At 37.5% G+C, this 17,424-nt stretch overlaps 1 protein-coding gene across 2 annotated transcripts in view; it reads left to right on the top strand.

Moving 5' to 3' along the window:
* LOC139137440 (forkhead box protein J3-like) overlaps nt 1–17,320 on the top strand; it is a 56,610-nt gene extending 39,290 nt beyond the window's left edge. Inside the window, exons 4-9 of one of the 2 annotated variants that reach the window (XM_070705538.1) lie at nt 4,870–4,947; nt 5,506–5,626; nt 7,070–7,237; nt 8,693–8,815; nt 9,369–9,521; nt 10,676–17,320. In XM_070705538.1, coding sequence (XP_070561639.1) covers nt 4,870–4,947; nt 5,506–5,626; nt 7,070–7,237; nt 8,693–8,815; nt 9,369–9,521; nt 10,676–10,884 — 852 coding nt within the window. In that variant the 3' untranslated portion in view covers nt 10,885–17,320. Of the gene's footprint in view, nt 1–4,869; nt 4,948–5,505; nt 5,627–7,069; nt 7,238–8,692; nt 8,816–9,368; nt 9,534–10,675 lie in introns of both variants that reach the window. The other variant, XM_070705537.1, reaches the window with a different exon arrangement.
* Nucleotides 17,321–17,424: the final 104 nt, after the last annotated feature.

The following is a 17,424-nucleotide window of genomic DNA, read 5'->3' as shown; positions in this document are numbered from 1 at the left end:
AATCAATGAAAGGAAAACAAACCACGCCAGAAAATTTCATGGATGGAAAGTGCAGCTTTGTGTTTAGAATACACGCATTATGCCGTCTTTGCTTGATTCTTGAAATGTAACTGCTCATTATAAGACTGTAAGATGACTTGCTGGGACTGAAATGTTCGCTGATACCGAAATCATCGCACTGAAATGACTCACCCAGATAAGGAAGCCTAATGAAGCTAATCATAGCAGTTCCATAGCAGGATGTCATAAATATATAATGACATGGTCAGAATTGCCCTCTAGAGGGCGATATTTCCTATCAGGTCATCAGAGTTAGCCTACATAAAAAATTGACGGTAAAGTTATCTTTTGTGTGTCATCTTTCAGACTGTAAATCAAGCGCTTGTCAGTTACTACTAGAGTTTGGGGAAATGCCTTAACCATTTTTCTCGCCAATTTGGGAGCTGTCCGTCATCTTTAATGAGATTTTATGCATTGGAAAGATGATTTGTGCTGTCTGTTAAAGCGATAGATAAATTGGTGTATGGGTCCTATGTCAGTTCCCACTAGATGTTTCTATAGCAGAGGGTAGATGTTTCAGATTGCTGGTTCATCACAAATTAAATGGCTTTGAATCTATCATTAAGACCAACAATTTCTTCCCATCCGGTGCATCCCATGATTCACCTTTGCTGCATACTTGTATGTTAAAAACTGAGTTTGCAGGATGTGCAATTGTATGAGGGATTGTCATGTACATAGAGGTCACTGGGTACACAGTTTGGACAAAGCTTATATGGAGATTCTGCAGAACATAGAGCTCACCAGTGGACCTGTAAGTCACCAGCTCACCCACAGACCTGTCGGTTATTGTGAAAGCATACAGCTCTCCCACACACCTGCCAGATACTAGTACTTCAACATAATTCTCTTCCTTGTGACCAAGAAGATGACACAAGATTGTCACCAAAATTATAGTAATGTCACTTATCTCTGTCATGTGCATGTTTAAACAGCTTCAACTTTTGCTGAAATTTTCCTCAAGGAATATTTCAAAAATTCTCTTTCAAAATCAAAAATAAAAGTCGGGGTTCACTGTGCAAATTTTGGTACTAGAGAAACAAATTACCCAAGATTTACCGATATTCGAAATTCAAAATGGCAGTCATCCCATGTTAACCCTTTGAGCGCCAAAGTCTATTTTTGTCCCCTTTATAAAATAAACTCCAGTCAATTTTTCTAAGATTTTTGCCAAAATTTTGAGAAAAATCTGTAGCAAGTGAAATATGATGTCTATTTGGTCCAAAATTATCAAAAAATTACAGAAAAATTCATAAACATTGATAAAATTTTGCACTAAAATTTTTGAGGGAGAAAATTACAGCGCTCAAAGGGTTAACTCTGTGGAGAAAAATAAAATTTTCGATTTTTGGAAAACTAAGACGGTAAAAATTTCTATTACGCCAAGAGCTTTAAAATGAGTCCTTCAAGTGGTATATCAGAAAAGAATTATAAAAGTTTGAGTCTTAATATCTGTCCCAGAGGCACTTTCTACCTTAATTCCACACGTACACAGTGCATTGCTGACAAATTGATCGAAGTTTTACCTTAATTCCAATGCACGGTTGTTTCATCACAACTTTGGGATGGTAATCCCCACTTTTCTGCACTGCGTCACCAAAGACGTGTTTAAAATTCAACGGATGAAAGTTTTATCACTAATTTAAAATTGTCAGCTCAGGAGTGTATGCTCGTCACATTATTGAACGGTATCGGTATAAATTATTCAAAAGCAATGACAGAGTACTCATTGGTGTATTAGCGTCCAAATAGCAAAGTTAACACTTCTTCAAGTCAAGAAGATCTACTTTTTCAAGTGATCCGTCATTGTACATCTTACAAAGTGACAACAACCACTGGTGACCGGGCTTCCTAAATTAGAATACCCACCTGACCCAGTCACCATGACAACGGCGATTCCCCGTGCAATGTCATTACAAGTTTACTTTTAGAAGAAAATTGCAAAGTTATGAGCAAGGTAATTGTGTAATCAAAACTAAAACCAGGCCTTCCACACGCTATCAGTCACTATTCCCAGCGTACTGGTGTCCCCTAGGCTGTAGCTTTATTGTCTGTCGCTGATAACCGTAGCAGAAAACGATCAATTTAGTGTAATTGCACACACGAGTGAAATAGAATTTTCTCGTTGATAACGTTTGTTTCATTAATCATGGCATATCGGGATTGATACTTTGCGAGGTGTACCTTGTAGAAGCGCTGTAAATTTACATGGCCTTTAAAAAATTCAATCCTGTTGAGTGGACAGCATGACAGCTATTTAAATTCGTAAACACCTACATCGAGCACTGTGCAAATCTTGTCAATACCCGTAGTTCTACTATTTGCACAAAGAAAGACTATAAAAATAGGTCACCTGTTTTAAATTTAGACTTCGACTCCATCGGTCTTTTTTCTCTTCATAGCGCCAAAAGTGGAACAGTGTGTATGAAATTATATTTTGAGTTGAAAATTTTGATTCGATATCATAATAATATGAATATGAAATTGATTAGTGATGCTCCTGAAACAAAATGAAAATTTGAAAAACAATTTCAACACCAGGTAAATTATTCATGTTTTAGTAACAGTTTCGGATGTTTGTTTCATTTTAATCAAGTTCAAGTACACCATGGCACTTTTAAACTCTAGTTTCCAAATTTTAAAGATCAGGAGAAACTGTATTGCTGGTAAACAAGTGACTGTTTTGTATTTCATCAAACAAGTAATTCGAAATCTGTTGTTTGAAGAGTTTTCTGAAATGTCTGACACTAGGTCTCTCCAGCAGTGTTAGCTACATGTCATAGATCTTTGCAGGCCAAGCAGTCTTTCTTCAGGCAGGAACCTTCCAAAACTATAACCATCCTACTGTTGAACAGGCTTATATTAGTTATGTGATCAATAAGTGCCGTCACATGGTTGTAAATGGTTTGTGGTTAGCCAATAATGAATTGTAACTCCTCTGTGCTATAACTGTATGGTTCAAGATGAAAGTCGATGAGGCTCATGATATGCTATCAGGCTCATGATATGCTATCTCAAGTTCGCTTCTATCCATCAAAAGTTTGATTGATAATCAAAGGAAGGCAATAAATTTTTAACTACAGTGCTGCCGATGTTACATACTGGACAGAAATTGAAGTAGCAATCCCTTTACATTGTCAAACACACCCAGACGGTGCTGATTGTATCGCTGGTCTTGATTGGTCGGCACAATTTGAAGCTGTTGGCCAGATGCTGCACATGAAACTGGAGGTTGTTTCCACACTGGTTGGTTAAGGAAGTTTATACATGTACCATGCAATCACAGCAAAGCTGTATGGGAAAGACAGTGTATGCCAGAGTTCATGATACTGTTCCATCCAGCATCCTCAGGCACTCAAGATTAAAAAAAATGTGTCAAGTAAAATTTTTGAGTGCATCAATGACTTGAATGTGCATGCCACAATTTTGGTAGTAGTCCCATACGAAAGTGTGACAAAATCAAAGCATGTGTCAGAGAAATGACCATCGCATGGACATTACTAAGTTAAAACTTTGTAAGCCTGGCGTGCATATGTATTGTGCAGTACTATCTTCTACCAAAAGTTGGTTCATTACTGTGTGGTTAATTCCAAGTGTGAGATTTTCACATCAGATGAAGGAAGTTGTGGACGAGAATTGGTGAAAATGACACAGCAAAAGGAAGCAAATAAGCCAATCTTTTCATCAGATTTCAGTCAAGGTTTGATGTGGGGAAAGTTGACCTGTTAGGTTACGTTTGTGCCAGTGAAACAATTGGTCTTTTTGTTGTCACCCTCCTACAAGTCAAATGCAGTAGTCTTTGCAGATACATATCAATGGCTGCGTACCCATTCTAGCCTAAAGCCACTCTGTATGTACCAGTAATGTGTATTCCTGTTGCATTGCTATTTTACTGTATGTGTTATTGAATACATCATTGTTAGAGACAGTGGTTTATAACACTGTTCTTGCTAAGGTCAAGGATGATACTGAGTAAATTGTGTGGAGACCCTGGTTATATTTCTCTTGTCCCTAGACAGGATTGCTTTGACGTACATGTAACACGGAGAACCTCGGTAACGTGACTGGGAAACCACAGTAAAATTTACTGGGGTACCAGCCTGAACAAAAACACAGAGAAAGAGGAAACCTTAATCCGAGGGACTGATTATGCCAATAAATGGACTTACGGAGTGAATGGCTCACACTTGATGACGTGGCTGTGTACAACCAAGCGTCGATGATGTACATGTAGAACATTGATCAGGAGAGACTGGAGCTCATACTGACATTAAAACAGAAAGAGAGCTTATCATTTGTGTAGTTCTGATAAATGTAATTCTATGATAAGGCCAAATAAAAAAAATATGTGTGTTCCAGTAACCTATTTCCTGAGGGCTTGTTAACAGAAATTTTTTTTTTCCTTTTGCCTAGACTTATCTTGAAGGATGCTTTTGGTAGAAATACAGAACCAGCATACACGTATACAAACATACACATGACATCTATCTTCTTTTCCTTTTTGTAACATTCTATTGATGTTCTGTGCTGTTACCAAAAATTCATGGATATCAGAATATGCCAGGAAGCTTTCACTCTGAGTGATCAGTGATTCATGATCTCTGGTATTCTGCAAACGGTGATCTACATGCACTACTGGGTACAGTCATATCATAACACTGACAAGGACAAGATTCCTAAAACTCTTGTCAGTAAAGTCTTTGGTCGAAATAAAGGGATATCTTCAATTCTTGTACATTTCTTTGAACATTATCAACGTTCTTGTTGTGCATATATTTTGACGTTTAAATTTTTTTTGTTTTCTTGTAGTCACCGTACAGTCCGGAGAGTAACCTCCATGAAAGCAGCAATAGTGTGTCTAGCATTACATTTGCACAGTTGAATGCCGTAAGTACTACATCCACGTTATATCTTTTCAAATTCACAATTTTACTCATGTTCTAAGAGGTGATTACATGTATGACAAGTTTGGTTTGCTGGTACTGTTCAGATCTTTTACATGTCCTTGCTTTTCACGATATGACAACTGTCAAATTGGAATGTTCAGATGAAATTTGAAGCCAGATTGAAAGGTTGATTTGAAATAGACACATGAGACTGTGTCTGTTGCGAATATCACCTGTGTTGTGGCATGTCATATGTACAGAATGGTAAAGTGATTTTCGTGTTTTCAGGATCTGCAATGTTGAAACCAACATAAAGTGGGGTAGTTGAACTTTGCCAACTCCATCTGTGATTGTAACTGTCATCTGTTGCAATATTGAATGTATACATCATTGTCAAGTAAGGGCAGCAAGTGTATGATGAGATTTTTGACAAGAAATGTAACAAAATTTGCTACATTACATGAACAATACCTCATGAGTATCTTTAATATAATTTTGATGGCATGTTTTGTCAGTCTGACTCAGCTTGTATTTTCATGTCATTTGTTTTCTCCTCCAGTCTGGCATAGGAGCCCACTCTAGTGATGTCGCCACAAAGTTATTTGAATCAAATCCAAATTTTGACGACTTGAGTGCCTCTTTCAGAAGTCTTTACAAACAGGTCTTTGAATCTTCACAAGGTGAGATCAGGAATGGGACAACTCTGCATAGAATTTTTATCATCATTGGTTCATGAACAGATGTTGGATGCATGTGTTTTTACCAATCAAAAATCATATATGAACCACAACCAAATACCTTTTACAATAATGAGACAGATTCATGATATTTTACATATGACAAATACGACAATGAAATTTTTCCTGTAACAGCATGCAACTGTGATCGTAAATGTAGCAAAGCTATGCAGTCAATGGCACTTTGCTTTCTTATTGCCCTTTCTGTCTATACCAGCTATCAACTGTCCCAGCATATAGCATCATGACACAAAATTTCATTTCACAGTTTTTTATCATGCTGTCCAAAATTACGTTGTATAACAAAATTCATCATTCCACGACGGTCAAATGTACATAGGCACCTAAAAGACAGAAACTAGGGTGAACTCTGGCGCCCTCTACAGTTGGACATTCTATATTGCAGGTCTCAAGTAGAAGCGTAGCTGCATTGACAGTCTAGTCTAGCTGAATAGCTAACAACCATTTCACAGTATAGCTGCCTGCCACCATTTTGCACAATCTTTTAAGATTTTCGAGCACATGACAAACACCTGGGCCCTAAAGAACGTCCAAAACTTCACTGAATTGTACAAAGTCAAACATACAAAATTATGTATTATGAAGTAGTAAACCTTAGCGTAGATGGACTTGTTGCATCTGTTGACATGATCATAAAAAGTGTGTCATTGAATGAAGCACAGATGCCTCCCTATCTTACTGTTAATGCTACCATGTGAAAATTGAATCATCCATTCTTCGTGGTTGACTATATTTTTCAAATATAGGCTGGCTTCCATAACTTTTCATATTCAAACCTTCAAAATTTTCCAGTTCTTTATCCATGCAGTCGTCTGAGTATCGGCAAGCTTTCCAAACTCTGCACCAATCGCTTTGTTTTTCCTGAGCAAGAAAGCTGATCTTGACCGACCAGATTTGTCCGTGGTGTTGTCCTGCCGGAGATTCTCCATGAGATAGTGTCAGACTGTTGTGACAACTTCAAATGAAATTTCTTCCTTTGGAATGGACAGCTTTTCTGTAGTTTGTGGTGACATTGCCTTGTGATGTCAACACTCTTTTTGATATAATAATCCAAGAGAGCTTAGCGTTACCCATGAAAACAATTTTCAACAAGCCTTTGCAAAAATCTTGTGTTTCTTCTGTAGTAATATCGTTTAACCATTGATGATTGTGTACAAGTGAAATGAAGGGGTGATTCTCAGCTTAATCATTGTCTGAATTTGAGATATTAATACAAATTTTATGAGTCGCTTGGTGAACAGTCACTGAGAAAGTGAAGGATAAAAGAGATGCCATTGTCAGCCCCAATTGAAGAAATTTCACTTCGGAGTTGTCACAACAATTTGACACAGTCTGTAACCGTAGTCCGTCTTCTTTGAAATGCAGGCGGTAATCTCCAACAAGTACAACATCAACAGCAGCAGCAGCGGCAACAGCTGCAGGCGCTTCGACAGTTGCAGAGCGATTCTGGCTACAGTTCAGTCACAGCAAGTAATCTGGCAGGGTCAACTAATAGTCTTCAGACCAGTAACAACAACCACATGTTACATTCAGGTAAAATTTTGCACCTCACACAACTAGCTAGCTTAATTCAGTAACTCACTCACGGCCCTGTTGCTTTGCTGTAGCCAGGATGCAATACTCCTAAAGGAAGTTGCCTGCCTAAGTTGAGGTAATTTGCGTCTCAAAATTGAAATACTTATACCAAAACTTTCCTCAAGGAAGCTCTAAACCATCCCCTTTGAAATCAAGAATAAAAATCGGGGGTCACAGCAATAAATTTGGTACCAGGGTCCAGGGAAACAAAATGCTCAATATTTACAAACACTTGAAATTCAAAATGGCCGCCATCCCTGTGTTAACTCAATGGGGGAAATAAAATTTTTAGGTTTTCACAAAAATAACCCAGTGAAAACTTACTTACTCCGTGAGCTTCAAAATGAGCTCCCACAAGTGGTAGACTGAAAATGTATTGTAAACGTTTGAGAGTGCAAATATCTGTCCCTGAGGCGCATTCTACCTCAATGCGACTATAATCACAAATGTAGCACAAAATGCAATCAGTGGCACCTAGCTTTCTTTTTGCACTTTCTGTTACTTCTTATATTAAAAGCTTTGGTTTACATGCCAGTCAGAATATCCCAGTATATTCCCCACATTTCATTCCTATCCATTCATTGGCGTTTCGACTTCACAACATCAACAAGCTAGTGTTCATATTGACATCTTCAGAAGAAGTTTACTGTCGCCAAGAAATATTTACGCAATTTATCACCTCAGTAACGGGTATACCACAAGATTTTGACCAGTTCACAAGATATATGCACAAGTGATAGTGCATATGTGGAATGAACTGGTCAAGAGAGAGGGGTAAACCTGTTGCTGTGGTGATTTATCGCCATTTTATCATAACAGTATATTGAAATTTAGCTTTGAAAGGCAAACAATGGATTTTTCACTTACTAGCTGAGAGCTAGCCAATGTTCCAGTCATGCTATATTTTGAATATTGCACACTTATTTTCAACTCTCGACCAATCAGATTGCTGCTTTTGCACAATCAATGTACTGGTGTGATATAATAGCTTTTGGTTACTACATCACAAATATTCAGTGTGGAGCCTGAGTTTCGTTTGGTCATATCATAAATCAACTACATTCTAGGTGTTGGAATTCAAAAAGAATATGTAATTGTCAAATTATCAAATAGACTACATTCAGTTCAGAAATAATTTAAAATCCACGGAAATATTAAACTTATCTAGTGCTAGTAAAACAACCTGACAATTTCATTGAGTAGAACTGTAGTAATATCAAATAATCATGTGCTACTACAACAATTTTCCGATACTAGCAAGTCAGACTCTAGAAATATCAAAGCTTGTCAAGTAATTTTTTGTCAAATTTGTTTGTAGTCATTCTGAAGTGAAATATATAAGGGGTACAGAATCATTTGTGCCATGTTTGACACAACTTGAATTAATAATTTATATTTTTTCCATGACAATAGCTGCCAATACCATTAACCTTGGCATGTCAACAGACTGGCTTCAAAACCTTGATCAACTGAAAGAAAGTGTGAGGATAGCTGGCAGTTGTAACTTTTCAGACATCGACATGTCACAATTTCAAGGTAAGTGATTTTGTTTGGGCCACAAAGTTGTAAATATTACCTGTGTTTGTCAGTCATTGTATTGTGGGTGTTTGCCAGTCATTGTATGTTGGTATTTGTCAGTTATTGTATTGTATCTAGGTGTTTGTCAGTCATTGCTTATGGATGTTTGTCAGTCATTGTTTATGGATGTTTGTCAGTCATTGTATCCAGGTGTTTGCCAGTCACTATAGCTGAGTGTTTTTCAGTGATTGCAGGTGGGCAATTGTCAGTCACTGTATCTGGGTTTGTCAGTCACCATATCTTGGTGCTTGTCAGTCACCATGTCTGGGTGTTTGTCAGTCATTGTAGCTGCTCGTTTCCAAAACGAAGTTTTGAAACCTAATTCTGTCATTGCAAAACAAGTCATTACAAAGTGTGTTTTGAACAGGTATACTGAGAAGAAGAGACCCTGAAATTATCACCAACATTCAATTGATAATCTGCAATAAGAGCTGAAATGTATTGCCTTGGTAGATGTGAAAAACAGAAAGTGTACCAGCTTCTTGACTGTGTTGTGTCTTCTCTCACACAGGTCTCATGGAAAGCATGAAGCAAGCCGATCTGAAAAACTGGTCACTAGACCCTGAACAGTTTGCAGATCTCGCCAATTCACTGAATCAGTTCTTTACACAGGCTGGCATTCTCGGGTCAGATGCACTCAAAACCAGCCAGTCATCTGTCGCAGGTAGCTCTGAAGGTAGTATCTGGCTTTATACAAGACAATGTCTTCAATTACGTGAACAGTAGAAAGGTTTTCTAGTCTCGTCAATGAGACCACATGCTTGAAACAAAGTTGTTTGCTGTGTCAACCACAGTTTCTTGTTCAACTCCCCAAAGCATGTTGAGATACACAGTATTCAGCCTGACAACTCAACCTGTACATATGTGAACTGCATTCAATTGTTATTGTTTACAGGTGAATTGTGGTCCGGACTAGAATTCAAATGTAAACAATAAGAGTGCATTTTACACATGTATACTCTGTATCTACAAGCTGAATAGTGGGTGTTTCAACATGCTTTGAGGAGTAGAACAAGAAACTGCAGTTGACATTAAAAACAAAAATATTAAAAATATCAATAGTTACAGTATATAAATTGTTTCCTGTGTTGGCATATACAACACATGACACCATAAAGCTAGAGGTGCTAATCAGTATCTTGCTAGAAATTCTTCAAATAACTGTTTCAGTGCATATGGATCACATGAAAGAGTCGGAGCCGTGATCTACTGGAGTGTACATGTTACAATTTTCTCTTTTGTCTTGTGTAGTGTCAGTGCTCGTCTTCTTTATCTGTCATTCTCTGTGATACTGTGAACTTTTTCCCCGTCATGTGTACCATGTGTTGTGTTTCTTCTTCATGCCACTCAAATCAACAGATTTAAAACAATGGCGTTCAGACAGAGTAAATGAAAGGTGTTGTTCTTGCATTCTCTGTGGAGATCAGTGATGTCATCAATATTGGCATTATTGTTTGTGTACTGGACCGAAAATAACTTTGTTTATTGATTCCATAAATATTTTTATAAAAGCCTTCTCACATGATTTTTGTTGTGTACAGTAAACGTAAGGCTTGTACAAACACTTTTCTTTGGCCTTGTACAACCAGGGAATTTCAGTTGTGTGTGGAAATTATGACGGTTCCGCTTTGTATTACATCAATCTACAGGGCAAAGGTGATTTCTTTATTTTTCCAGAGAACGAAATGGGAAATACCCAGTGTTCTTTTTGAATTTCCAAAGAAAATTCACAAAGTGTACATGCTGATAGCCATCGAGCAATACCCTGTGTTTCACCCTCATAATCAATCTATCCTTCTATGCGTATTTTTCCCACAGGGGGTGCAAGCAGTATATACAACAGCAGTGAGCACAGCAGTGCATCAGTGATGGGTAATTCAAGTCATTTAGGGTACAGTGCAGGCTCTACTATACAAATCAGTCCCCAGCAGACTATGCAGTTGCCACAACAGAGTACTCAAGCTTCGACGTCACAGCTTGGAAACAGTGACGATTACGAAGACTTCGATTGGGATAAACTTCTTTAAAATAATTTTTATTTCATCAAAAAAATAAGTTTTGTATTAATTTGAAGCTTTTCTTTTCTGTATGTCGAATACACTTGGATGTCCAAGTGTATTGACTTTTGATCTTGACTTCTCCCGCCAACGAGCAAAAAGTTCTGACAACAACCATCAGGTTATGACAGTGCTAAAGGATTCAAATTGCTAGGCAACAGTTGCTATGGGGAATGTGTAATATCAATGAAGACATGGACTTTGTGGTTTTTTGTGTTTGAATATCTCATGAAATATTATGTAATTCAGGGCATACAGATGAACCATTGCCAGCAATAGACCTGTAGTGTCATTGGAGTGCAGATGAGCTTAGCAAGCCCTAAAAGTGCTTTTGCTGCGCTAAATTATCAAAAATTTTGATAGTATATACTCGAGACATCCAGCCAATTCCAATACAAGCAGGGATTACGATGGCCATTTTGTAAACATGCGCTTTTAAAATCACAAATTGTGGCTTTTTTTCCCATTTCATGAAAATTTTAAGTGATTTTCTTTCAACTCTCGAAACACTGTCAAAAGACTTACTGAAATTTCCACCAATGGCTTGAAAATTGACCCAGTTTACGAGTGTAACAGTGTATAAATTTCATTAAGAGTACTTGAGAACACAGAAAGCCACAAATAGGGAGAAATTTTCTTCGCAGATTTGCGAGTTTTGAATGTCACCATTATCCACAAGTGGGCAGATAATGAATCCTTCAGTACTGTTGTAAGCCTGCTGTGTGTTTTCTAAGCCATCAGGCAGTTGTATATGTAAATGAACTACTTAGTGATCCTGACCTTGGATGGCAATGGGCCAATCAGATTCCAAGGCAGATCATCCTCTTCTACAGGAAGTGAAGAGTACATAATAAGGTGAAATGCATCATGGGAGAGGCAAGTGTAGTTTCTTTATTGCTACATTCCATGTTTTTAATGATATACTATAAACTTGTCAATGTAATGTAAATCTATTCCTGCCTCAAAAGTATTTAAAAAAGTTCAATAAAATTGAATGTCTTTTTTGTAGTGTACAATAAAATAAAATCCACTGTATGTATTATTATTAGGATGGTTGATACAGAATATTAATGCTGGTTACTGTCAGAATTTTGTCTTTTGGAAAAAAGTGAAAAAAAATTCCAAAACGACACGATTGCAACCATGATAATGTAGGGGAATTCATCCCAACCAGTGATAAACTTTCTGCAAAGATTGCTTTTGCTGCAAGACACCACCTGCCTTCAAATGGCTGCCTGTCAACCAAAGTTATCGTACATTGAGTTGCTTACTGCAGCCATGGAGACGAGGAAACTTTTGAGGCATCTGATTATTCATTGTACTTCAAAAAAGTGTATCACCACTCAAAATGTTCCAGTGTACCTCCTAATGTTTCATCGTCAAATGTGCGGCTTAGCGGTTGTTTTGTGAGACACAGTTTTATGTGCTAACGAGAGAGTGATCAGCCGGGAGACGCGGGACATTGTCAACTGTAAACAGCATGTTATTCTGTGTCAAACATCCAAGGTTGTGCATTTGAAAACTTCCAAAGTGTAGTTTGTATTTTTGAATTAGATGGGAAAAAGGATAAACTTATTACAGAATCATGTAAAGTAAGTGATATTCACCTCCAGAAAATTGATTGTGCTTTTTATCTTGTGTTCTTACATTTTATCTAGAAGTTGTGTGAGTATATCAGAAATGTGTGACTTAAAGAAAAATAGATTTTACGGTATAACCATTTGGTGTGTGGGAAAAAAAGCCAGTTTAGCATGAGAGCTTTTAGCTTATTGGTTTGTCAGTGAAGTCACATGATAGCCAGCGGCACATAACTTAACAAGTCAATGATAGAGGGCCAGTAGTTGTAGCTTTTGAAGATTCTTTCAGTTTTCTTTTTGTTTTGCAAATTGCAAGTTGTTGTTCCACTCCCCAAAGCGTGTAGAAACACCCACTATTAACCTTTGCACCCTGACCCCCTGGTACTCTATGACATCATCGGACATTTATGTCCGAGCCGGGTTCAAAGGGTTAACCTCACCAAGGCAGTGTCTGTTTGTGTAAATTGCACTGTTATTGTTTATATTTACGTTTCTCGTCAAGACCAGAATTTGAGCGTCAACAATAACGATGCAGTCTACACATGTGCAGGCTGAGTTGACATGCTGAATAATGTGTAGCTTGACATGCTCAGGGGAGTAGAACAAGAAGTTGTAGTTTACATTTAAAACAAAAACATTGAACAAAATCATCAGATACTACAGCTGCTGTCCCCGTAACCCTCTCAAGCCTGACTTTCTGGTAATATACCTGAATTACCGGTATACAGTGGTTTAGACATGAGAGGGGTTGAGTGTCCTATTTGCTTACAGACAGACGGAGAGTGAGCTCTACACTTTGATGTATGCATGTATGTCTGTCAATTCATTCATGAGATACAAACAGTCTTCAGAGTTATTGTAGCCTATGTCTTTAACCCTTTCACCACCATGGTTTGTCCCAAATCCATTGTTTTCTATGGTAAAGTTGGACCTGTATACAGGGAACTGGGGTTGAAAGGGTTAAAGTTATATGTGAAATCCATGTACCGACTTGCTCATTGACCGGCTGGTGTGTAGCATGCATGAATCCCAGCACATTGACTGACCGGTGCATGACATGCGTATATAGCCCAGCCCATTGAGTGATAGGTATAAAGGTCTGGTACTCTGACGGTTTTATCTTGCAAATTACATTGAAATAAAAAAATCAAGAAAATTACAAATTACCACTCCCCAGTATGAATCTTATATTCTAGGAGCACTGAGTAAGCTAATAGGATAGTGACTAGGTTTGAGTTGAAAGATGCCGTGGTAGGGTGTACATTTCTCTGATATAAACATGTGCCATGGCAAACTGCGATATTTTTCTTGACATAGTTCACTGCCCAGGCTTTTTATAGGGTAATTGTACATAGTATAAATTGCATTGTTTTAGGCAGATTGATCTCATTTTAATGTTGTTGATTTTTTTTTCATTTTCTTGTGATCAGTATCGGGAAACTTTTATGCTGAAGTTTTGTGATTCTATGCTGAATGCTGCTGGATAGAAAATTAGCACATCACAATGCTGTGAATTATTTGAATATTTGCATATGCATGTGGCTGGTGAATCGTGTTCAGTGATTGGTTGGCTGTTTGAGATATTTGTCTGTCAATGAAAGAGCTGACCAATCAGGGACATGTTTACTTTTAAGCTCCGGTGTATGCATGTGATGCTTTATCATTTTGCTGTGACAAGAAGTGGTAAAGTTTAGCCATTCTCAAAAGAGAGAAACCAAAATATTCAGGAGAAATTTTTGTTAAATATTTGAAAAACTGACGTGAGGAATGTCTTTGCAATTTCACAAAAAAACACCCCATTTTGAATATATTACAGAGAGATATCATTTTGTCAAATTTCTATTCTTTTGTGTGTGTTAAGCGTATAGATTTATGTACTTAGCAATATTTATTTTTGTTAGCTGTATATCAGATAGTTCTGTATAAATACATGACTGTAATCAACAGATAGTGCCATTAACCCTTTGAACCTGACACGGAAAAAAATGTCTGTATGACATCAAAGGTCATCAGGGGGTCAGGGTGCAAAGGGTTAATGAAATTGGCCTTCCCATGATTCAGTGCGACAGTCAACACCATCAGCATGACAAAATTAGCAAATCATGAACAGGTCAGAATGAGTCTAGAGCTGTTTTAATATCTCTGCCTGATCGGTGTGCTTCCTGCTGTAGCTGCACAGAGCGTGCCCAGTGAAACCACTGCATCATGGGAAAGGTCAAAGTGTATGTAGAATAGTTGATTTCTCGTGACTCAAGACAACATGTAGTTTGTCTTCCGATGAATGGCATCACATCAATTTATATGTTGCAATGGATTCTATCATCATAAGGCATGTAGAATGCATCCGTCCATCTTTCTTTCCTGTTTCACATTCAGCTCCAAAATCTTCATCTGCTACCATAGAATTAAGTTTAGACACTTTCAGCAACCTTTTGGATAAAAAAATATGGGAGAGGGAAAAAGGCAATAGTTAATAAAATTGAACAGACATTTACAATGGTGATGTTTCTCTGTCTGAGGTAGTGTTATACATGTTTGATTGACAGCTGTACAGATGTGGTAAAATCTATTGCAACATATCAAATTCTGTGATTGCAGTTTTACTTGATTGCAGAAGTCGGCAGCGTCCGGTCCATGGACAGTTTTTTCCCTATTTATCAGAATCTTAAGGCAATACAACCATCCACAATTCCTCAGCCTGTTCACAGTTTCTTGCTAAGATATTCAACTAGGATTTTCAGTAAGCTCAGCATTGTTCAAAAACATTTCAAAAAGTCAATTCCTAGACTTCTTGGTGGTAATATATCAGTGGCTCAGATTTCTGTCGGCACAAATTACATCCCCAAAGTTGTAATGTAGCTCTTCCGATAGCATGTGTAATACATATTGAGTTATGTAATAAAAGCTTGATTTTCAGTGAACGCCATGTATTCAGAAACAGTAGATTATTGTCAAGTATATCCTCCTCATTAAAAGTTGTGTAGGTGACACGTCAACAGATTTTCTGACGTTTTATCGTATTATTGATACTGATTTTCTTTGTCCCTGTCAGGAGACCTTGAAATATGAGAGTCCTGTTACATCCCATACTGCTTAGAGAGCATATTCTGTTGAATAGAGCTTTGCTTTAACAGTGAAATTTATTTTCCTGGATTCAGATTCAGATTCAGGTTCAGATCATGGCATTTTAGAATCATCTTTGCTGATTCAGAAATTGATTCGTGAGAATCTGCATCTTTGAAGAAGTGTAACATGACCTTTTTGACAATTGTCTTGACAGATATCTTGAATGCTGCAGCTGAGCTTTATAACCTTCCAAAGCTTTTTGTTCAGTTAGTGTCGCTCTTTTGATGTTAGGATCTTGTCAAAGAATTTAACCTGTCCACCCCCCAATTTTCTGTGGACAGGTCCACAAAAACCATTGATAACAATGGGTTTGGGCCAAACCATTGGGTTAAAGGATTAAGTCCAGCATAGCACTTTGACAAGCAGAATATTACTCCAGTCGTAAACCTTTTTATGAGATTTTTATTTAAGACAAATATGTATATGTGACTAGATGTGTTACAACTTGGTGATTTGTACTTCAAGACTGTATAGAACTAAACAGCAGCTACATTCTCAGAAATGTAGATTCACTTGTTTTACACTCCATTCTCAAACATTGGTAATGCTTGGGTTTTATTTCTAAGTGTACATTTATCACAGCAATCTATATGTGAATTATCCTCACCATTCATGAGTATCAGAATTTGATGTATTTTCAGCTACTTTTATTGTTGTATCTTCCCATCTTTACCGTAAAAGGGGTATTTTCAAATACAAACACCGTACTAGGGTTGGCAGTAGGCTCAGTGACTTTATGAAAAAAACAGAAAATTCAGCAAAGTTATAAAAGAAACCAGAGGCCATACAATTAAGTGAAAGACCGATTATCTGAGATTAAGTCTATATATTTTATTTGTGGTAAGTTTTAACTTTTGTGCCATACACGTTTCACTTTTATTTCCTTAAACTAGAATTGTGTGGACCATCTCCCGTCCGTTCTATCTCCCTCCAGCTTCCTGAAAACTCACAAGATGGCTGGCTGTCACCATGGTGGTGACATTGACTGCTGAGGGATCATGACGTACCTTGTGTTGTTATTTTGGAACCGACTGTTCCCAGCAGTTTCATAGTTTTTGTTTTGCCACAGGCTCTGTCCCCGTCCACGTTTTTTCCGGCCATTCAAAAGGACATTAGTCCAGAAAGTTTCACTGAGAAAATGCGGTCATTTGGAGTTACAATTTCAATATTTTTTGGAAATTTATCATAAATTATAGCAGGCAATTACCAAATGAAAGGAAGAGGGGATTGGATTCTAAGATAATGGCAAAGTCACTGCCATCTGTAGAATGCTGTCTGAACTCGATCTGATCACAGTTTCAATTGAAATCAGATAATTCAGAGAAAGATGGGGCAGAATTCTTGACTACGACTTTACATAGTCTCTTAATGAATCTATTTGGCATTTACATGACTTGCACAATCATTCATTTCAGCAGAAAATTACAAATAACACGAATCCATTCCACTCCTTGAGACGAGGCTACTACTAGTATATATATTCCATCACATTACTATCTTCCTTACTTCCTGTCAGATGGTGTCATATAATGTTAAATTGTATTGGATGATACCGTCATTACTAGACTTTGGTTTCATACAGAGGGTTACATTCTGTATAGATGTATTCATTTGATTGTATAATGTACGGATTTTGTCCCAGTGTTCATGTACTTAGCACTACACTGTAAATAAAAGCACAGAAGATGTTTTCTATCTTGAAATCCCGTGTCAGATGTGTCTGTTCCTGCTGTTTCCCATCATCAGACCATCTCTGGCATTTCTTTACAGACTGAGGGATTGAGTGCTGTAAAAGTTCTTGCCACCA

Source organism: Ptychodera flava, chromosome 7 (genome assembly GCF_041260155.1).
Source record: "Ptychodera flava strain L36383 chromosome 7, AS_Pfla_20210202, whole genome shotgun sequence".
In the NCBI taxonomy this organism is placed as follows: domain Eukaryota; kingdom Metazoa; phylum Hemichordata; class Enteropneusta; family Ptychoderidae; genus Ptychodera; species Ptychodera flava.
The sequence above is the reverse complement of the archived record's forward strand: the minus strand, read 5'-3'. Positions and strand labels throughout refer to the sequence as shown.